Source organism: Doryrhamphus excisus, chromosome 5, assembly GCF_030265055.1.
Source record: "Doryrhamphus excisus isolate RoL2022-K1 chromosome 5, RoL_Dexc_1.0, whole genome shotgun sequence".
In the NCBI taxonomy this organism is placed as follows: domain Eukaryota; kingdom Metazoa; phylum Chordata; class Actinopteri; order Syngnathiformes; family Syngnathidae; genus Doryrhamphus; species Doryrhamphus excisus.
In genome coordinates, this window is record NC_080470.1 from 22,064,819 (window position 1) to 22,085,000 (window position 20,182).

General features: G+C 41.2%; 1 protein-coding gene across 8 annotated transcripts in view; it reads left to right on the plus strand.

Moving 5' to 3' along the window:
* herc2 (HECT and RLD domain containing E3 ubiquitin protein ligase 2) overlaps positions 1-20,182 on the plus strand; it is a 64,990-nt gene that overhangs the window by 34,568 nt on the left and 10,240 nt on the right. For all 8 annotated transcript variants that reach the window (XM_058074125.1, XM_058074132.1, XM_058074127.1 and 5 more), the window contains exons 45-78: positions 359-501; positions 577-823; positions 1,934-2,076; positions 2,170-2,268; positions 2,337-2,505; positions 2,575-2,700; positions 2,773-2,881; positions 3,880-4,019; positions 4,121-4,311; positions 5,373-5,478; positions 5,556-5,647; positions 5,726-5,901; positions 5,991-6,102; positions 7,347-7,428; positions 7,494-7,728; positions 7,788-7,965; positions 8,046-8,127; positions 11,060-11,231; positions 11,308-11,452; positions 11,537-11,762; positions 12,636-12,807; positions 13,585-13,771; positions 13,839-13,982; positions 14,093-14,284; positions 14,355-14,508; positions 14,578-14,685; positions 15,775-15,906; positions 15,968-16,126; positions 16,206-16,324; positions 16,483-16,608; positions 18,010-18,165; positions 18,239-18,553; positions 19,854-20,068; positions 20,153-20,182. The exon at positions 20,153-20,182 is cut by the window's right edge and continues 148 nt beyond it. In XM_058074125.1, the coding sequence (XP_057930108.1) occupies positions 359-501; positions 577-823; positions 1,934-2,076; positions 2,170-2,268; positions 2,337-2,505; positions 2,575-2,700; positions 2,773-2,881; positions 3,880-4,019; positions 4,121-4,311; positions 5,373-5,478; positions 5,556-5,647; positions 5,726-5,901; positions 5,991-6,102; positions 7,347-7,428; positions 7,494-7,728; positions 7,788-7,965; positions 8,046-8,127; positions 11,060-11,231; positions 11,308-11,452; positions 11,537-11,762; positions 12,636-12,807; positions 13,585-13,771; positions 13,839-13,982; positions 14,093-14,284; positions 14,355-14,508; positions 14,578-14,685; positions 15,775-15,906; positions 15,968-16,126; positions 16,206-16,324; positions 16,483-16,608; positions 18,010-18,165; positions 18,239-18,553; positions 19,854-20,068; positions 20,153-20,182 (5,182 nt within the window). The remainder of the gene's footprint in view (positions 1-358; positions 502-576; positions 824-1,933; positions 2,077-2,169; positions 2,269-2,336; positions 2,506-2,574; positions 2,701-2,772; positions 2,882-3,879; positions 4,020-4,120; positions 4,312-5,372; positions 5,479-5,555; positions 5,648-5,725; positions 5,902-5,990; positions 6,103-7,346; positions 7,429-7,493; positions 7,729-7,787; positions 7,966-8,045; positions 8,128-11,059; positions 11,232-11,307; positions 11,453-11,536; positions 11,763-12,635; positions 12,808-13,584; positions 13,772-13,838; positions 13,983-14,092; positions 14,285-14,354; positions 14,509-14,577; positions 14,686-15,774; positions 15,907-15,967; positions 16,127-16,205; positions 16,325-16,482; positions 16,609-18,009; positions 18,166-18,238; positions 18,554-19,853; positions 20,069-20,152) is intronic.

A 20,182-nucleotide genomic window follows, 5' to 3' on the forward strand; every position in this document is an offset into this window, starting at 1 on the left:
CCATCTGAAATCACAGAAGGCCATTACTCATTATAACAGTCTGACTCACTGTGTCATCGTCAAAAGAATGCTAAAATCATCACGCAGCAACTCAACACTCAAAAGGTCGGTAGGACCTATAAAACACCACTGCATAAGCTGCAATTTATCTTTATACAATGGAGTCCAGGTTTAATAATTATACTTTTCATAACTATAGCTGCCTGATTACCTATTGTGTACTTTTTGGAAGTAAGTTTTGCGCAAGTGGAAACACAGCATCAATTAGATGTTATTTGAGGAAATATGTCATGTGCTTTAGTTTAACAAGGTATCAGGAGGATCACATGAGTTTTGCTTGTATACATATGTTGAGCAGAAGATCCAGTGGTGTCCTCCCCAGAAGCTGGAGATTTGTCTCCCGAGGGTCCCCTCCCTCCACTCATCCTCCTGCAGCAGCTGCTGTCTGCCGCAACTCAGCCTTCCCCAATCAAAGCCATTTTTGACAGGCGAGAGATGGAGGTGAGTCATAAATGACCAACAAGTGAAATAAATTGCCGCTGGTTGTTGATGTCTGCGTTGCCGTGATGCGTGCAGGCGGCGGCCCTGGCCGTGTGTCAGTATCTGGCCGTGGAATCCGCCCACCCGTCCTCGCCGCTGTTTGAGGAAAGCAGCTCCAGCGAGGCCACCACACCGGTCACCGTGCAGCACGTCAGGCCCCCCAAGCAGAAGAAACACAAGACCCCCCCCGTGCCTCCTCTGCCCATTGTGTTCCAGCTGATGGAGATGGGCTTCCCGCGGAAGAACGTCGAGTTTGCCTTGAAGTCGCTTTCGGGAACGACAGGTAGGACGTGAAGACATTTGCCTTTTTTGGGGAACTCATTCATCGATTTGATATGAAAGAGGTGTTTTTCTGCAGCAGTACAGTACAGTACCTTCTTTTACATTCAGTCCCAGAGATAATACCCCCCACCCCCAAAAGCACCAAAACAGCGGGGATGTGATTTCTACCAGTCTGTCTTGTAAATATGCAACAATTTTTCAATTTTTTCTATTTAACTTTCCCACAGCTTTTCAATCTCATTTAAAATGTTTACAAACGTTCAAAGGACTAATGTAAATACCACTCCAAAATATTTCTCAATTGTTTTCTTAATTTGAAAACACTAAATTAAACAATTTAAAACACATTAAGCACATTTGTAATTGATTTAATAAACAATGTTAATATAAAAAATTTATTTCTTAAATTTAAATTTTTAATATTTAAATATTATATTCGTCCCAAAAAATACATGTATTGTATTGTATGAGTGTTTTTTTTTCTGGGATTTTTTATTAATTAATTTATTTTTAAAACACTAGTTTGTGGAATTTTGACCATTTTTATTTGTAATTGATCTATTCATTTTTTGTAATGTACAGATTTTTTTTTTCAATTTCATTTTAAATTTTTATATGTATTTTACATGCATTTTTACATTCATTCAAATAACAAAAAAGCCTCAGACGTTTTTTTTAAATTCAGGAGTGTTAATTTTATTTTATTTTTTAAAACACTTGGGTTTGGACTATTAAAATACTGTTAAACTACAATACTACAAAACTTTTAATTGTAATAATTTTTAAATATTTTTTTGGGAAATACTAGGAATATTTATTTTGAATACCCTTTCCCTGCATCAATATGAATTAATCTGTTTCAAAAAAATCATAAATATATAAATGTGTGGGAAACCCTGTATTTATACAGCCCCTTAAGCGCCCTCTAGTGGTTGCTACCAAGCAGGGAATGCATGATGACTCTTTTGGTGCAAAATTAAATTTGATCAAAGTTGAAATGACTTTCTCATTCTCATTTCAACTGCAAATGATGAGATCATTACAGATCATTCAAACAAAGACAGTAGTTGTTTATAATAACGTTGGACCTGACTCTTTTTTTTCCCGCCAGGTGTTGAGGCTCTGGTGAGCTGGTTGCTGGACCATCCCGACGTTCATGCCTCGGAGGTGTCGGATGCAGACACCGTATCGGATGAATACTCGGATGAGGAAGTGCTGGAGGAGGTTGAAGAGGCTGAGCCTACGTTTCCCGTGGTACGTCATCTTGACTTCTGCACACTGGTGTACCCTGCTGTAACAATGTACCCAACTGTCTTCTTATTGGATGTGGCATGTGTGTTACATTAGCCTGCTGGCGCGGTGGTGACGGAAAGCCAGACTTTCAAGAAGAGATCGGATTTCCTGAGTAATGACGACTATGCCGTTTACGTGCGAGAGAATATCCAGGTAAGAGGGCGACTTCACACCAGACTCCCGTGGGCGTGATGCATTGAGCCTTTTGGCTTCCCCTGCAGGTGGGCATGATGGTGAAGTGCTGCAGAGCGTACGAGGAAGTGTACGACGGAGACGTGGGGAAAGTAATTAAGCTGGACCGGGATGGACTGCACGACTTAAACGTGCAATGCGACTGGCAGCAAAAGGGGGGGACGTACTGGGTCCGCTACATCCACATCGAGCTGATCGGTGAGCTTGCTTGGCTTTGCCGACGAGTCCGAGGGGGACGCCGTTTGACGCCTTAATTTGTTCTTACAGGATTCCCACCTCAAACCTCCCCCTCCCACATCAAGATTGGCGACAAAGTGAGAGTGAAACCGTCGGTTACCACGCCAAAGTACAAATGGGGGTCCGTCACCCACAGGAGTGTGGGCGTGGTCAAAGGCAAGTGTGTGTTTTGAATCCGGATTTTTCACCCAGACTAGGCGCCGTTTAATCCCCTCCGCTCTTCTTCAGCTTTCAGTGCCAACGGGAAGGACGTGATCGTGGACTTCCCTCAGCAATCCCACTGGACCGGCTTGCTGTCTGAGATGGAGCTGGTCCCCAGTGTGCATCCTGGAGTCAGGTCGGGGATACAATATACAGTAGAAAAAATATTCATGATGGTTGCAGGAGTACCCAGCATGCCTTGCGGGCGTGTTTGTAGCTTTTTGTTTAATCGTTTCGTGCAATGACCATCTGTCAGAGCTAGCTGTTCACTATCACTCGCAAATTGGAGAGCGCCTTCCTTAAAGGAAGTTAAAGCTCCTTTGTCTATGCAGACGTACAAATATGATGACGTATATGTGTTAGAAAAGGCAAGCATTTGCGCCAAGTTAAATAATTAATTTTTTTAGATTTTTTCTGTGGCAGGCCAAATGTATCCATGGCAGGCCGCCACAAGCTAAGAATTGTATGGGAAACACGATGTCTAAAAGCCCAATTTCTCATTCAATTCATCTTATGTTTACATTGGAAATACAGATAAATTATACCTAACCATTTACATAACTGACCAATTATATTAAGCATATTAATATTAACCAAGCTACAGCCATATTATTGTTGTATAATAGGATTTAAAGCAGGTAATGTACAAACTGTGACCCAGGGGCCATTGGTGACCTGCATCTGTTTTTTTTGTTGGCGTACGGCACATTCTAAAAGTAGAAATTAACCAGAAAAAAAACAGGTACGCGTCCTGCTGAGCCCATTTCGCTGTGATTGGTCACTCCGGAAGACTTCTGGAGAGCTGCTGAACCCCTTTTGTCTGATTATTTACACAAAATAAAGACAGGACACTGATAAATTGTTACTTACAGCTTGTTCTTATGACTATTTAACATGACTAAGTAATGTTGGAAAGGCGTTGATGTTGAGAATACAACATTCTAACAACATTCATAGGTCAGAAAATAGGAAGAATGTAATAGGCCCCCTTCAAGATGAACACATGTAGCTGAACAAACTACAGTATTTACCGATAGTTGTTTTTATGACAGGTGGTCCCATACTTTCATAAAAAAATAACACAATCATCAACATTTCACACACTCCTAAAATGGAATCTGTTTTTCTGTGCAGGTGTGACGGCTGTCAGATGTTCCCGATAAACGGTGCCAGGTTCAAATGCAGGAACTGTGACGACTTTGACTTCTGCGAAAACTGCTTCAAGACACGCAAACACAACACCAGGCATTCTTTCGGCAGGATCAATGAGCCTGGTGCGTCTGGCACACACACACACACTGTACATGTGAGTGAGTGTGTGTTTGTGTGTATTGGGTGGTGTGTAAAGCAGCTGTTGATCTCCACGGGTCATCAGGCCAGTCGCCAGCCTTCTGTGGCCGTTCTGGTAAGCAGCTGAAGAAGCACCACAGCAGCCAGCGCGGGATGCTGATTGATGACTGGTCCCGCGCCGTCAAGAGCCTCAACGTGTCGTCGTCCGTCAACCAGGCCTCGCGCCTCATCGACGGCGCCGATCAGTGCTGGCAGTCATCTGGCTCACAGGGAAAGGTGACCCACGCGTCTCATATTTTATTCTGGCGGGCGTGTAATGCATCATCTTTTTATACGGGGGAAAGAAACACATTTTCTACACAATAGATCCATCACCAATCCATTGTCATTTTTTTCCTGTGCTTTTTTTCTCCATTTTTTTAATAGTAACTTAAATAGGAAGTGCTTTGATAGCGCTATCTCCAGGGGAAACAGTCTCACAAGCCAATTCACTCAACATGTGTAACTGGCCAAGAGTGTATACCGGGGGTGTCCAAATGTTTTTTTATGTATTTATTTTGACTTTTACTAAGTTGTAAAAGCAGCTTTGTCGTATAGGTGAAAAAGGCCTTATTATTCAGATCAACTTCACTTTTTTTCTGATTTTTGTTGTTTTTTCTTTTGTTCCAAATTTTTTTCTAAAATAATCTTTGTACATTTTTTTTGTAATATTTTTTATTCCCATGTTTGGACTTTATTCCCATTATATTAGACTTTTTTTAAAATAACTTTTTCCCCCAATCTGATTTTCTAAAAATTGCATCGTTGTTTTGTTTTTGTGACTTTTCAAAAATGACATTTTTTTCTTTAATATTTCAACTCTGTACTTCGAACAGTACATTATTTAACCTAATAATATTACCAGTCTATTTTCTTTACAATACAACTTATTTCCATAATATTTTAACTTTCTTCTCAAAACATCCAGTTGCCACACATTAAATGCCCTGAGAATTGTTTTGTTTTGCATAATATTACAACTTTAGATTTTTTTTCCTTTAATATTTCAACTTTTACTAAAATTACATTATTTTTACTCATATTATGTTACTCTTGTAAAATGACAACTTTTTTCTGTTAATTTTGAGTTGTCAAATTACTGATTTTTGTTGCTGCAAATGGCCCCCTTGCCACACTTGGACAATTTCTTTTCATAACTTTATTGAAAAAAAAAAATTGAGGAGGGCATGGCAGTCTAGTGTATGTTTAGGTAAATGTAATTATTATATAAAGGGCTAGAAAGACTTATGTCTTATGGCTCTTATGTCGCATGAATTCAATGTGAGCTTCTCTTGCAGCACTGGATTCGTCTGGAGCTCTTCCCAGACGTCCTCGTGCACCGGCTGAAGATGGTTGTGGACCCAGCGGACAGCAGCTACATGCCCTCCCTGGTGGTGGTGTCAGGTAAAATGAAGCCGTTTTTAAAAGGCTTACAGTATACGTAAGTGGTATTCATGCATGACATGTGATGCTGTGCACAGGTGGAAGCTCTTTGAACAACTTAATCGAACTGAAGACCATAAACATCAACCCCACAGACACCACCGTCCTTCTGCTGAGTGACTGCACTGAGGTTGGTAGGCTTTTGTGGCTTACTCCTTGATACTGTATGCCGATGCTTAACGGAGAGACCACCTTTTCCCATACCCAGTATCACCGATACATCGAGATTGCCATCAAGCAGTGCCGCAGTTCCGGTATAGACTGCAAGATTCATGGACTGGGCATCGTGGGGCGCATCAGAGCCGAGGATGAAGACCTGGCCACTGTTCCTTTCCTGGCGTCGGACAATGAGGAGGAGGAGGATGACAAAGCAGCTACTGGGAGGTATGGCAGCGACTTGAACTGACTTTGAAGACGAGCAGATCAGATAGATGACTGTGTGACTTTGCTGGCTTTTCTGCCTTTTGTCTCAGTCTTTCTCGAAAGAAATCCTCAGGGTTGGAGTCGGCTGCCACCATCAGGACCAAAGTGTTCGTCTGGGGGCTGAATGACAAGGACCAGCTGGGTGGACTCAAGGGTTCCAAGGTGCTGTTTATGAAACTATTTTTAGAAACATTGTCTCACACAGGACTGCGCTCTACCTGTGGCCTGGGTGTCTCTGACATCATTGTCTAATTTGTATAATTGTGGTGACGCAAAACTCTTAGTCAGTGTTTGTGTCATATATCAATACCTGATTGTATTGATGAACAACAATCCTAAATTCATGACCATAGGTGAGGGTGGGAACATGGATCCACTGGTAAATTGAAGGCTTTGCCTTCCAGCTCAGCTCTCTTTACAATCTTATTCTCTGAAAAACAAACAACTTCTTTTTCTTAATATTTGTTTTTTTTTCAGTTAGTTTGCTCATTCATTCATTCATTTTTTACCGCTTATCCTCACAAGGGTCGCGGGGTGCTGGAGCCTATCCCAGCTGTCTTCGCGCGAGAGGCGGGGTACACCCTGGACTGGTGACCAGCCAATCACAGGGCACATATAGACAAACAACCATTCACACTCACATTCATACCTATGGACAATTTGGAGTCGCCAATTAACCTAGCATGTTTTTGGAATGTGGGAGGAAACCGGAGTACCCGGAGAAAACCCAGACATGCACAGGGAGAACATGCAAACTGCACACAGAGATAGCCGAGGGTGGGATTGAACTCGAGTGTCCTAACTGTGAGGTCTGCGTGCTAACCACTCAACTGCTGTGCAGCCCGTTTGCTCCTTCAATTATTGGTTTAATGGTTTAATTTTATTTGAACATGCATCCAGGTTACAATGCAATTCAAATCACAGTTCCACCTTGTCAAAAGGAGTAGGAAGAAGCAGAGCACACTATATTTTTAAGAATGTGAGGAGGGTCGAAAAAAACAGCCACGGGGTACAAGTGGCCACCAGGCTGCATTTTGGAGACCCCCACATTAAGGTGTTGGAAGGACAGAAACATGAGCGCCGCTAGCTTAGCTATGTGAGCTACAGTGCTAACATTATGTGTAGCGAAGCCTTTAATATGTATATGGATATATGCAAGCGTCCAAGACACATACAGCGGCCCAATGGATAGAGGCAGAGTCCCAGGCTGTTTTAAGATGTGTAGCGAAGCCTGTGTTTGTACAATGTGGTGTGCATATACAATCTAATCTAGCTAGGGTTTGAGGGTCTATGAGTGAGGGGTCGAACCCTGAGGGAGATGATGGGATGATGTTCATAAATAGGTGGTAAACGTCATTCGAAAGTTCAGAAGCGTCACAAACTCTCACCGTGTTGCTTCCTCCCAGATCAAGGTGCCCTCCTTCTCTGAAACCCTCTCAGCTCTCAACGTGGTTCAAGTTGCCGGCGGTTCTAAAAGTCTCTTTTCAGGTAAGTGGGACTCTTTATCGGGACTTTGTGCTGAAAAACTCGTAATGTATCATCCACCATTTCAGTCACGGTGGAGGGCAAGATCTATGCATGCGGCGAGGCCACCAACGGCAGGTTAGGCCTGGGTCTGTCCAGCGGGACCATTCCCATTCCCCGACAGATCACCGCCCTTAGTAACTATGTGGTGAAGAAGGTGGCCGTGCACTCTGGAGGACGCCACGCCATGGCTCTCACCGTGGACGGGAAGGTCTTTTCATGGGGGGAAGGAGACGACGGGAAGCTAGGACACTTCAGCAGAATGTATGTTGGTCTCGTGTCTTTCCTTTGTTGTCTTTAGTTACATTGTTCCCCCTCCTCAGGAACTGTGACAAGCCTCGCTTGATCGAAGCACTGAAGACCAAGCGGATCCGAGACATCGCCTGTGGCAGCTCCCATAGCGCCGCCATCACCTCCTCCGGGGAGCTCTACAGCTGGGGCTTGGGGGAATATGGCCGCCTTGGACACGGGGACAACACCACCCAGCTGAGGCCTAAACTTGTACGCCGTGGTGCTTCAATTCTTAGTAGTTTTGCTTGCATTCATCTTTAACGAGTCATCGTGTCATCTATGGCGTCCAGGTGAAAGTGCTGCTGGGATACCGTGTCATTCAGGTGGCTTGCGGGAGTAGAGATGCTCAAACGCTGGCACTCACAGATGAAGGTACTTTTTATTTTTATTATTTTTCCTATGGAAGCCCGTTACCACCACTGAAAGCAAAACAATATCAAGAGGGATGGCTCTTGAAAAATGGCTGGCATTGAATGAGTTAATAAATCATGCTGTCGCCTATTATTGGTGAAAAATATGTACAGTGAAGAAAATAAGTATTTGAACACCCTGCTATTTTGCTATTTCTCCCACTTAGAAATCATGGAGGGGTCTGAAATTTTCATCGTAGGTGCATGTCCACTGTGAGAGAGATAAACTAAAAAGAAAAATCCAGAAATCACAATGCATGATTTTTTAACAATTTATTTGTGTGATACAGCTGCAAATAAGTATTTGAACACCTGAGAAAATGAATGTTAATATTTGGTACAGTAGCCTTTGTTTGCTATTACAGAGGTCAAACGTTTCCTGTAGTTTTTCACCAGGTTTGCACACACTGCAGGAGGGATCTTGGCCCACTCCTCCACACAGATCTTCTCTAGATCAGTCAGGTTTCTGGGCTGTCGCTGAGAAACACGGAGTTTGAGCTCCCTCCAAAGATTTTCGATTGGGTTCAGGTCTGGAGACTGGCTGGGCCATGCTAGAACCTTGATATGCTTCTTACGGAGCCACTCCTTGGTTTTCCTGGCTGTGTGCTTCGGGTCGTTGTCGTGTTGGAAGACCCAGCCACGACCCATCTTCAATGCTCTGACAGAGGGAAGGAGGTTGTTCCCCAAAATCTCACAATACACGGCCCCAGTCATCCTCTCTTTAATGCAGTGCACTCGTCCTGTCCCATGTGCAGAAAAACACCCCCAAAGCATGATGCTACCACCCCCATGCTTCACAGTAGGGATGGTGTTCTTCGGATTGTACTCTTCATTCTTCTTCCTCCAAACACGCTTATTGGAATTATGACCAAAAAGTTCTATTTTGGTCTCATCTGACCATAAAACTTTCTCCCATGACTCCTCTGTATCATCCAAATGGTCATATGCAAACTTAAGACGGGCCTTGACATGTGCTGGTTTAAGCAGGGGAACCTTTCGTGCCATGCATGATTTCACATCATGACGTCTTAGTGTATTACCTACAGTAACCTTGGAAACGGTGGTCCCAGCTCTTTTCAGGTCATTGACCAAGTCCTGTCGTGTAGTTCTGGGCTGATTCCTCACCTTTCTTAGAATCATTGAGACCCCACGAGGTGATATCTTGCATGGGGCTCCACTCCGATTGAGATTGACCGTCATGTTTAGCTTCTTCCATTTTCTAATGATAGCTCCAACAGTGGACCTTTTTTCACCAAGCTGCTTGGTAATTGCTCCGTAGCCCTTTCCAGCCTTGTGGAGGTGTACAATTTTGTCTCTGGTGTCTTTGGACAGCTCTTTGGTCTTCGCCATGTTACAAGTTAAAGTCTTACTGATTGTATGGGGTGGACAGGTGTCTTTATGCAGCTAACGACCTCAAACAGGTGCATCTGATTCAGGATGATACATGGAGTGCAGGTGGACTTCTAATGGGCAGACTAACAGGTCTTTCAGGGTCAGAATTCTAGATGATACACAGGTGTTCAAATACTTATTTGCAGCTGTATCACACAAATAAATTGTTAAAAAATCATGCATTGTGATTTCTGGATTTTTCTTTTTAGTTTATCTCTCTCACAGTGGACATGCACCTACGATGAAAATTTCAGACCCCTCCATGATTTCTAAGTGGGAGAAATAGCAAAATAGCAGGGTGTTCAAATACTTATTTTCTTCACTGTATATTAAACATTTTCATAATGAAACATTTTCAAGCATAAAAATGGCTAAACGAAGTAAAATACAAATATAAGGCATTCAGAAGACACATTCAAATACATTATGTTGTATTTTTACACTGGCCACAAGGTGTGTCATGGTACTGAAATGCTGGGGGAGACACAAGGACCAGACTTGAAATGTCTTAAATGCCATATATTCTGTTATTATGTTTGCGATATTAAATAATACAAGTGTAAAGGTGGCTATAGGGGTGTTATTTCATGTCTAGAGGGCTCTAATAATGTGAAGGCGTATTTAAAAGGCTGTAGACCAGGGGTCTCAAACTCAATTTACTTGGGGGCCACTGGAGCTTGGGTCTGGGTGAGACTGGGCCGCATCAGGTTTTCCAAAAAAAAACAGCAAAAAAAACGCATTTATTAAAAACAAAAAAAAAAAAAAAAACTTTGCTTTGGTTCCAATTTTCTACAAGAAAAGCTCTGATAAAACATTCCACTGTTCTCAAATATCTTACTTTTTATTTTTCTGCACAAAATAAGATGAAAAATAAATAAACAAATCAAGAATAAAGAAAATCAATCCATCAGTAATAAATAAATAAATATAATAATAACAATAAAACGGCAAATAATAAAAACTTAAGAAACCACATAGTTGGTGGGTCGACAAATTATTTTTTTCCCGATTAAAATGAACAAAGCATTATTAGAGCCCTGTAGACATGACAAAACACGACTATAGTCACATTTATACTCTTTTTATTTACAACATATTGCGCAACTGCAGGGTCTTGAGACACATGCTAACTCGCAAACTAGAGAGCTAGCGACCTAAACGGTAGCCTTCAAGTTATTTCCTTTAAACTTAAATAGCCAAAAACTTACCACTTCCACACGGATAGGGAGGATAACTATTAACAGTTATTTAACCTTAAACATGAACATTAATCAAACGTAATAATTTTTTCTGGGTACATGATACCATACAGCATCCATATCAAACTTGTGCGGGCTGCACTAACATTAAACTTTCATATCAAGGCAGGGCCTCAAACTAGTGTCCTGCGGGCCACATTTTGCCCGCGGGCCGCGTGTTTGAGACCCCTGCTGTAGACAGATTGTGCTCGGGTGTGGAAGCAGTTGTCACGATACGGAAGGGATGACTGTATTGTTTTGCAGGGTTGGTGTTCTCGTGGGGCGACGGGGATTTTGGGAAGCTAGGTCGAGGAGGCAGCGAGGGATGCAACATTCCCCAGAACATCGAGAGGTTGAACGGGCAGGGCGTCTGTCAAATTGAATGTGGAGCTCAGTTCTCCTTAGCTCTCACCAAATCCGGCGTGGTGTGGACATGGTAATTATAACCTGACCCCTACCACCTTATTCTATACGTGCCCTCCCCTTTTTTAAATGTTCCCACCTCCACGCAGGGGTAAAGGGGACTACTTCCGACTGGGACACGGCACGGATGTCCATGTGCGAAAGCCCCAGATGGTTGAGGGACTGAGAGGCAAAAAGATTGTCCATGTTGCCGTAGGAGCGTTGCACTGTTTGGCTGTGACTGATTCAGGACAGGTGAGTCAATCCTACCCCCCCCCAAGGACAGATCCACAGGGCTGGGAGAGCTGTGACACACGACTATGCTGCCCTCCACCTTAGGTGTATGCGTGGGGGGACAATGACCACGGACAACAAGGCAACGGCACCACAACGGTGAACAGGAAGCCCACACTGGTGCAGGGTCTGGAAGGACAGAAGATCACCAGAGTGGCCTGTGGCTCCTCCCACAGCGTGGCCTGGACCACTGTGGATGTGACCACGCCCTCTGTCCACGAACCGGTCCTTTTCCAGACTGCCAGGGATTCACTTGGGGCGTCTTATTTAGGTGATCCTTCATTTTCCATTCCTGTTATTTTACATGCATTTTTTACATCATAATATTATAACTTTATTCCCATAATATTTTGACTTTAGTCTCATAATACAACTTTTTCTCAACTTCCAAAAATGCCAATTTTATTTTTTGTTTGGTATGTTTGTCATATATTTTTCCTTTTAATATTTCATCATTAGGCTTCTAAAATGACATTATTTTTCTGGATATTGTTAACATTTTATTCTTGTAAGATTATGCATTTCTTCCTTGTATTTGAGAATACTTTTAAGCCTTTTTTCCTGTTGTTATTATTATGGCTTTAGTGTCCCAATAGGTTGGCTTTATTCTCCATTGTTGCTATTTTTATTAGTTTGTTTGTTTTTCCTTTGATTTTTCTTTGTTTTGGTAGCTTATTGGGATCTAGATATTTGAAATAATTCTTAATGTTAAGCATATTAACAATATATTTTTGTATACAGGATACAAGATAATATTTTATATAACAAATAACATGTAAAATCGGCATCAAACAATAGATTATTTTGATTGTATGTATATTATAAAATTATAATAAATACAAAATAATAATATAATATATATTTAAAATGATCTATGTCAAAATCACTGACTAAAATAATTATTAAAAATATAGATAAAATAAGAGGAAAATATATAATAATAATTAATTTACATTTTGAATTCATTCTTATAAAATGATTTTTCCATTTGAAAATTATTTTTTTTTAAGTAAAATTTGTAATTTACATTTTTAGAAAAAAAGCCCCCCCAAAGCTGCAACTGGGACACCCTCGCTGTAAACCATCAGGGGGCAGTGCAGTGCAAAATGACGTAACAGGATCCTGTGGTGTTTCCTGCTTACAGGTGTGCCGTCTGACAGCGACTCCACGTCTGCCAGAAACAAGATGAGCGGTCAGAGTAACGTGAAGCCAAATCGTCCATCACTGGCCAAGATTCTCCTCAGTCTGGACGGCAATCTGGCCAAACAACAAGCCTTGTCGCATGTTCTGTCAGCCCTGCAGATCATGTATGCCAGGTACATGCTTCGCTGGATCATAAATACACATTATATTAAAAGTCTTAGTTCTGGATTGTTGATTTTGGATATGTATGCACCGAGGGCCACATGAGAATGAAAGGATGTATGGGCCACTCTTTCACCTTTCTTACTAAATAATCTTTCTTTATTTTCTTCTTTCCCATAATAAATTGATATATAATTCTTATAACTTTCTTCAACTCAGTTTTCCAAAAAAATGGCATAATATTACAACTTTTAAAAACTTCAATATTTCAACTCATACTAAAATTACATGATTTTTCATCATAATATGACGAGTTTATTCTTGTTTTTTTCCTCTTTAGAATACAACTATTGTTTGTTTTGCACATATTTTTACTTTTATTCTTCCCGTACTAGTATGACTTTATTCCCATACTTTTTTTTCCCAAACTGCTTTTCAAGAAAATTTAAACTTTATTCTTGTTTGATTTATTATATAAAATTACGACTTTAAATCATGTATTTTTCTAGTAATAATTTACCTTAATGTTTTTAAAATTACATTATTTTTCTGCATAATATTGAATTTTTATTCTCAGAAAATTTAAATTTTCTCTTATATTTTCATTTTATTTTTATGAAATCACTGCAGTTTCTTTCCATTGTTGGTATTTCTTATTTGTTTGTAAACTATATTTTAGAATGTGCTGTGGGCCAATTAAACAATAAAGAAAAGAAAATAGCCCCCAGGCGGCAGTTTTGACATACCTGCTCCAACTGTACAAATATGAGTTGTTGTATGCTCCACAGGGATGCTGTGGTTGGTGCACTGATGCCAGCCAGCATGATCGTGCCAGCAGAGCGTCCTTCCAGCTCTCCCGTACCCCCGTTTGACTCCTCATCCTCATCTAGCGTCAGTGATGATGAAGGCCCACCCGTCCTGCCTGAAGCGGATGTCCCGGTTAGCTCTAATCCTTGGCAAGACAAGAAGGGAGAGGTACCGAATGTACGGAATAGTCCTCGTTTGTGATTTTTATGAGATTCATGTTCTTGTCTTTGAGCAGGTTCCCTCCTCGGAAGACGCAGTGACGCCATCATCAGCCGTCACTCCCTCTGCATCTGGCGCCTCTTCCCGTCCTTTCATCCCAGTCACCGACGATCCCGGAGCTGCCAGCATCATTGCAGAGACTATGACTAAAACAAAAGAGGTTTGTCTTTCTTCTCAAAAAGCTCAAGTCGGACGTATGATATATTTGTATATATTGATATATATACATAGATTATATATATATGTATATATTTTCCTTTTTTTTATCAGGACTCTGAGAGCCAGAACAAAGTGGTGGGTCCTGAACCTCAATACCTGGATGAATTCTCCAGCCTGCTCGTGCCCGACGATACTCGAGTCATGGTGGACCTGCTCAAGCTGGCTGTGTCTTGTCGCTCCGGGGAGAAAGGCAAGGATGTGTTGTCGGCAGTGTTGTCCGGCATGGGGACGGCGTATCCGCAGGTAAGTTGGTCACCACGGGGCCTGCAGCGCAATTTGAACACGAAAGGTTTTAAACTCCTCTGGCGTGCAGGTCGCCGACATGCTGCTGGAGCTTTGCGTCACCGAGCTCGAGGACGTCGCTACCGATTCGCAGAGCGGTCGCTTGTCCTCCCAGCCTGTCGTTGTGGAGAGCAGCCACCCGTACACAGATGACACTTCCACCAGCGGCACTGTCAAGATCCCTGGTACTAAAAAGGAGAAATAATATGAGCAACACGTTTCCTCTTCTTTGACTTGTCTGTTTGTGCTAAAAGGCGCTGAAGGCCTGCGCATCGAGTTTGACCGACAATGCTCTACGGAAAGACGACACGACCCGCTAACGGTCATGGATGGAGCCAATAGGATTATCTCAGTCAGATCAGGTGAGGAGTAGAACACCAAGGCCACACAGAGGGTAGGGGTGTTGCCTATATGAAATAATATTTGTAATAAGGGATAATTAAAATAACCTTCAACACTAAAATAAAGATTAAAGATTTATTAAAAATCAATAATATATACAAATAAGGGGGTTTTAATAGACCCCCAAAGCATCTGTGTTTTTAGACATGTACATGATGTGCAAAATGTGAAACTACTTTCATATTACTTTTAATATTTATTTTTAATAATGTTACTTTAGTAGTTTATTTTGATGTAGATACTTTAAATATAATTATTATATTAATTATTTTTTTTTCTTCTTTTTTCCTCTAAAATAGTTAAGTCAACATAAACCTAATTTACTAAATTTACTTTAATTATCTTAACAATAAATATAAAAGTAAGAAAATATTGTTATTTATACTACATATAATTAAGCATATTAAATTAATGCATTATATAAATATATATATATATGTATATATATATATATATAATTCTTTTAATATCTTGACTTTATTCTTGTAACATTCTTAACAATAAATATAAAAGTAAGAAAACATTGTTATTTATACTATATATAATTAAGCATATTAAATTAATGCATTATAGAAATATATGTATTATATATATATTATTTATATTTATATATGTATATATATATATAATATTTTAATATGTTGACTTTATTCTTGTAACATTACTGCAAATGCTTCTATTTTGGGGGAATTTTCTCATTAAATTACATTTCTATAATGGTCTGATGGCCAAATAAAAGAAAAAAGACAGATGTGGACTGCAAATGGCCTACGGGCCAAACTTTGTACACCCCTCTTCTACATATAAGTCTACCTTTTATGGGGTCACTAAACCCCCAAAAGATAATGTCCCTTGTTTATATGTATGCCTGTGTCCTGAAGACATGCATGATTGATGTCATTGGTACAGTTCAATTTAGTCCAGTTTTGCAATTTAATTCATGGAGGTCACAATGTTCATCCTGAGTACCCACCCAAAATGGGTCCGCAACTCACTTTTGGGTCCCCATCTACTACAATGGCTCTTCATTGGCATTTTGTGTGTTTCAGGTCGGGAGTGGACCGATTGGTCGAGTGAATTAAGGATCCCGGGTGACGAACTCAAGTGGAAATTCACCAGCGACGGCTCGGTTAACGGCTGGGGCTGGCGCTTCACCGTGTACCCCATCATGCCTGCCGCCGGTATGCCACATGCAGCACAAACATACCATGGCGCAAAGCCATTCAACTCATCCTTCCCCAGGTCCCAAAGACCTGCTGTCTGACCGCTGCATCCTGTCCTGCCCCTCCATGGACTTGGTGACGTGCCTCCTTGACTTCAGGCTCAACTTTGCCTCCAACAGGAGCATCGTGCCCCGCCTGGCTGCTTCTCTGGCAGCGTGTGCCCAGCTGAGCGCGCTGGGTAGGATGGAGTTGAAGGAGTCACGGTACACGGTGGTGGTCTACAAGCATGCATATTTGAATCTTGTTTTTTGTGACAGCTGCTGGACACCGAATGTGGGCTCTGCAAAGACTGCGAAAGCTTCTGACCACAGAGTTTGGGCAGTCCATCAATATAAACAGGCTGCTAGGTGACACCGAAGGCGAGGCTCGTTCCATGGTGAGTCTCTCTGCACAGATGGGCCGTGCTTGGCCAGTAGCTGCTAGCTTGAAACCTTTGTTGACACCCCCCTGCCGTGGACTGTTGAATATCGCATCTCAGTTCTTTGCAGCATTACCGTTTGGTTTGACTGACAATTGGCTTCATCTTTGTCTCAGAGTTTTACAGGAAGTGCACTGGCCGCACTGGTCAAGGGGCTTCCAGAAGCTCTGCAGCGGCAGTATGAGTACGAGGACCCCATCGTCAGGGGAGGGAAACAGCTGCTTCATAGCCCATTTTTCAAGGTCTGCTCATCATTCGTCCACTCAGTCTTGGATGTCCATTAGAGATGGTCCATATTGGCTTTATTACCGATATCCGATCGTCCCTCAAACTAAGATAATATAGTCATAAACACTTTATGCTTCTTTTTTCTGCATTTAACAAATCAACACTGTTTGTGCAAAATGACACAAATACTGCAACATGCAGTACAACTTATTAAAAAGTTATTGATTCAAAACATTTTGACTCAACGAAATAGTTATTACAAATTTAAAAAGAATCAGATCAATAGTCAACTGTCAACACAAACATCTATATTAGAACAAAGTAAAGTACAAAATATCTTGTTTATCATAGTGAATTGATACATTATCTTACCAGCTCTACAGCATAATAATAATCTGAAAAAGCCGAAAGAAACTGTTGATTTTATATATGTATTAATTTACTAGGAGTGAAAAGACGACTATAGACATAGACTTTCTTTATTGCCATTGCACAATAACACAGCAGTGAAATTGCCAACAAAATGTTGTTGCTTGGCTCCCATAATAATAATAAATAATAATATGGAGAATAAATAGATTACATCAAATATGAACAACAATGTACAGCGTAAACAGTAATTTTGTACAAATAATTTCAATAATTTAGAATAGTTGTGCGTGTGGGCAGGTAGTATAGGGTTGTTATTTAATGTCTGGAGGGCTTTAATCATTTTAAAACTCATATTTCGTATGGTCTAACTACAGAGGTATTCCATTTATAAATAAGGAATCCTTCTGAGAAAAAAAAACACTTATCGTGGTTGGGTCTGGAACCAACTCACCGCCATAAACGAGGGTGTACTTTTGTAAAATTAGTTCCACTGTCAAACTGCAACTTTCATTGACTTTACCTGCATTTTTTTAAACATCTAAAAATCTGGTACACATATAAAATGATAATCGTTGTAATATAATTACATATACATGCATGCAAATACAATAATCCCTCATTTATGCCGGTTTATCTGTTCCAGATCCGACCGCGATAAGTGAATTTCTGCCAAGTAGGATTCCTTATATTGATAAATGGAGTATTTGTATACTTGTGCATAGAAAACCTGTTTAAATACACATTATTAGAGCCCTCTAGACATTAAGTAACACCCCCATAGTTACGTTTACAGTCTCATTAACAAATATTTAAAACATAATAAGACAAAATAAGACATAATATTGTCTACACATGTTTACATTGGGAGAGGTACTTGTGAGAGTGAAACCACCAAATTTGAAATTTACAGTTTTCTGAAGGTGTGATATTAGTTTAGAAATATTTAATGAGATACTCATTTGCATGCCTATGTCGATATCTGCAGTAAAATCATTTAGTAATTTAGATGACATAAGAGAGAGCAATGTTGCTGCTTCCCTCAGGTGTTGGTCGCCCTCGCCTGTGACCTTGAGCTGGACACCTTGCCATGTTGTGCTGAAACCCACAAGTGGGCCTGGTTCCGCCGCTACTGCACGGCGTCCAGAGTGGCTGTAGCACTGGACAAAAGGACAGCCCTACCAAGAGCCTTTGTAGACGAGGTGAGTGTCAGCCTTTTGTTTCTTTTTTTAAAGTCTGTCCTTTAGCTCAGCCCCCGTTGTGCGCATCTCTAAGGTGACCAAAAAGATACGCGAGCTGATGGCCGACCACGAGAGTATGAACGTGCTCCACGAGAGTCATGACTTGTTCAAGCGCGAGCACGACGAACAGCTGGTGCAGTGGATGAACCGCCGGCCGGACGACTGGACCCTGTCGGCGGGGGGCAGCGGGACCATCTACGGGTGGGGCCACAACCACCGAGGCCAGCTTGGAGGCATTGAAGGGGCAAAAGTCAAAGTGCCCACCCCGACCGAAGCCCTCTCCACACTGCGGCCCGTGCAGCTCATCGGAGGCGAGCAGACTCTTTTTGCTGTGACAGCTGATGGAAAGGTGAGCTTTTTACTCTCAGGAGGCCTCTTGGAATGGCTTTAAAGGTCACGTATTACAGTACACTATGGAAATATATATTCATAAGTTTATGCTGGAAATGTTTTAGACTTGATGCTCAATTTAGCTGCTAAGCCTTTCTGGGAACAGGCCATTTTAACTGTGTGTGTGAGTGTGTGTGCAGATTTATTGCTAATGAGCAGTGTGAGAGTGTGTGTCTCCAAGAAGCGCCAAAGTGTACTTGACAATGTGTGTTATTATTATTATTATTATTATAAGTGACTTATTGGTATGAACTCCACTCATGGCTCCCTTTTCTTCTTCTTACATTTTCTTTTTGTAATATTATGATTTTATTCCTGTAATATTAGAACTTTTTCCCAACCAAAGTTTTAAAAATGGCAGCTTTTTGTTGTTTCCCATTTTATGACATTTACAAAAAACATTTTTCTTTAATTTTTTTTTCTTTTATATATTATTGTAAAGTGATGGCAGTTTTTTTTCGGTCTTATTTTACTGTCACTCTGTAATTTATTCCATAAAGTTTAGACTTTATTCTCGTAAAATTGTAACTTTTTTTCTTCACCTAATTTAAAAAAAAATTACAACTTTGTTTAGTCGACATAAATATTCCTCTTATTATGACATTGTCACAAAATTGTCATAAAATTACAACTTTCTGTCGCTAGAGTACAGGTTTTTTTCGCTAGAGTACGTGCATGCGTGGGTTTTTTCCGGGTACTCCGGTTTCCTCCCACATTCCAAAAACATGCTAGGTTAATTGGCCACTCCAAATTGTCCATAGGTATGAATGTGAGTGTGAATGGTTGTTTGTCTATATGTGCCCTGTGATTGGCAGGGGTGTACCCCGCCTCTCGCCCGAAGACAGCTGGGATAGGCTCCAGCACCCCTCGCGGCCCTTGTGAGGATCGGTAGAAAATGAATGAATGAATTAATGATAAAGAAACAAAACAAAATAAAGTTTTGGGAAAATTAGGCTTTGGGGGAAAAAAGTAAAAAAATATGGGAATAAAATCAAAATATTATGGAAATAAAATCCTATTATGGAAAAACAACAAGAAACAACATTTGGAACGTTACAAAAATGATTAAAAATGGGGAGAAAGAGATCCAAGATTCACTCGTATGATGTCGTTTTTTTTCTTGAAATACACAGCCTATACAGTAACTTCTCAGCGTATCCACATGTGTTGTCTTTGCACCCTTTGGGAACCCCGTGCTAAGCATATATTACTGTTAGAACATCACTGTATTAATAAATATGACATGTGCTCTATTGCAGCTGTACGCCACTGGCTACGGCGCCGGAGGCAGGCTCGGCATCGGAGGGACGGAGTCTGTGTCTGCCCCGACTCTGTTGGAGTCTATCCAGCATGTCTTCATCAGGAAAGTGGCAGTGAACTCTGGAGGGAAGCACTGCCTGGCACTTTCCTCGGAGGGCGAAGTCTATTCATGGGGGGAGGCGGAGGACGGCAAACTAGGCCACGGCAACAGAAGGTCAGCAAAACACACTGTCAGCGTAGCAATAAGCACTTGAAACAGGGGGGGTCGGGTTTTAGCCAGCCTCCTCTTGTCTTGTAGCCCGTGTGATCGTCCTCGTGTCATCGAGTC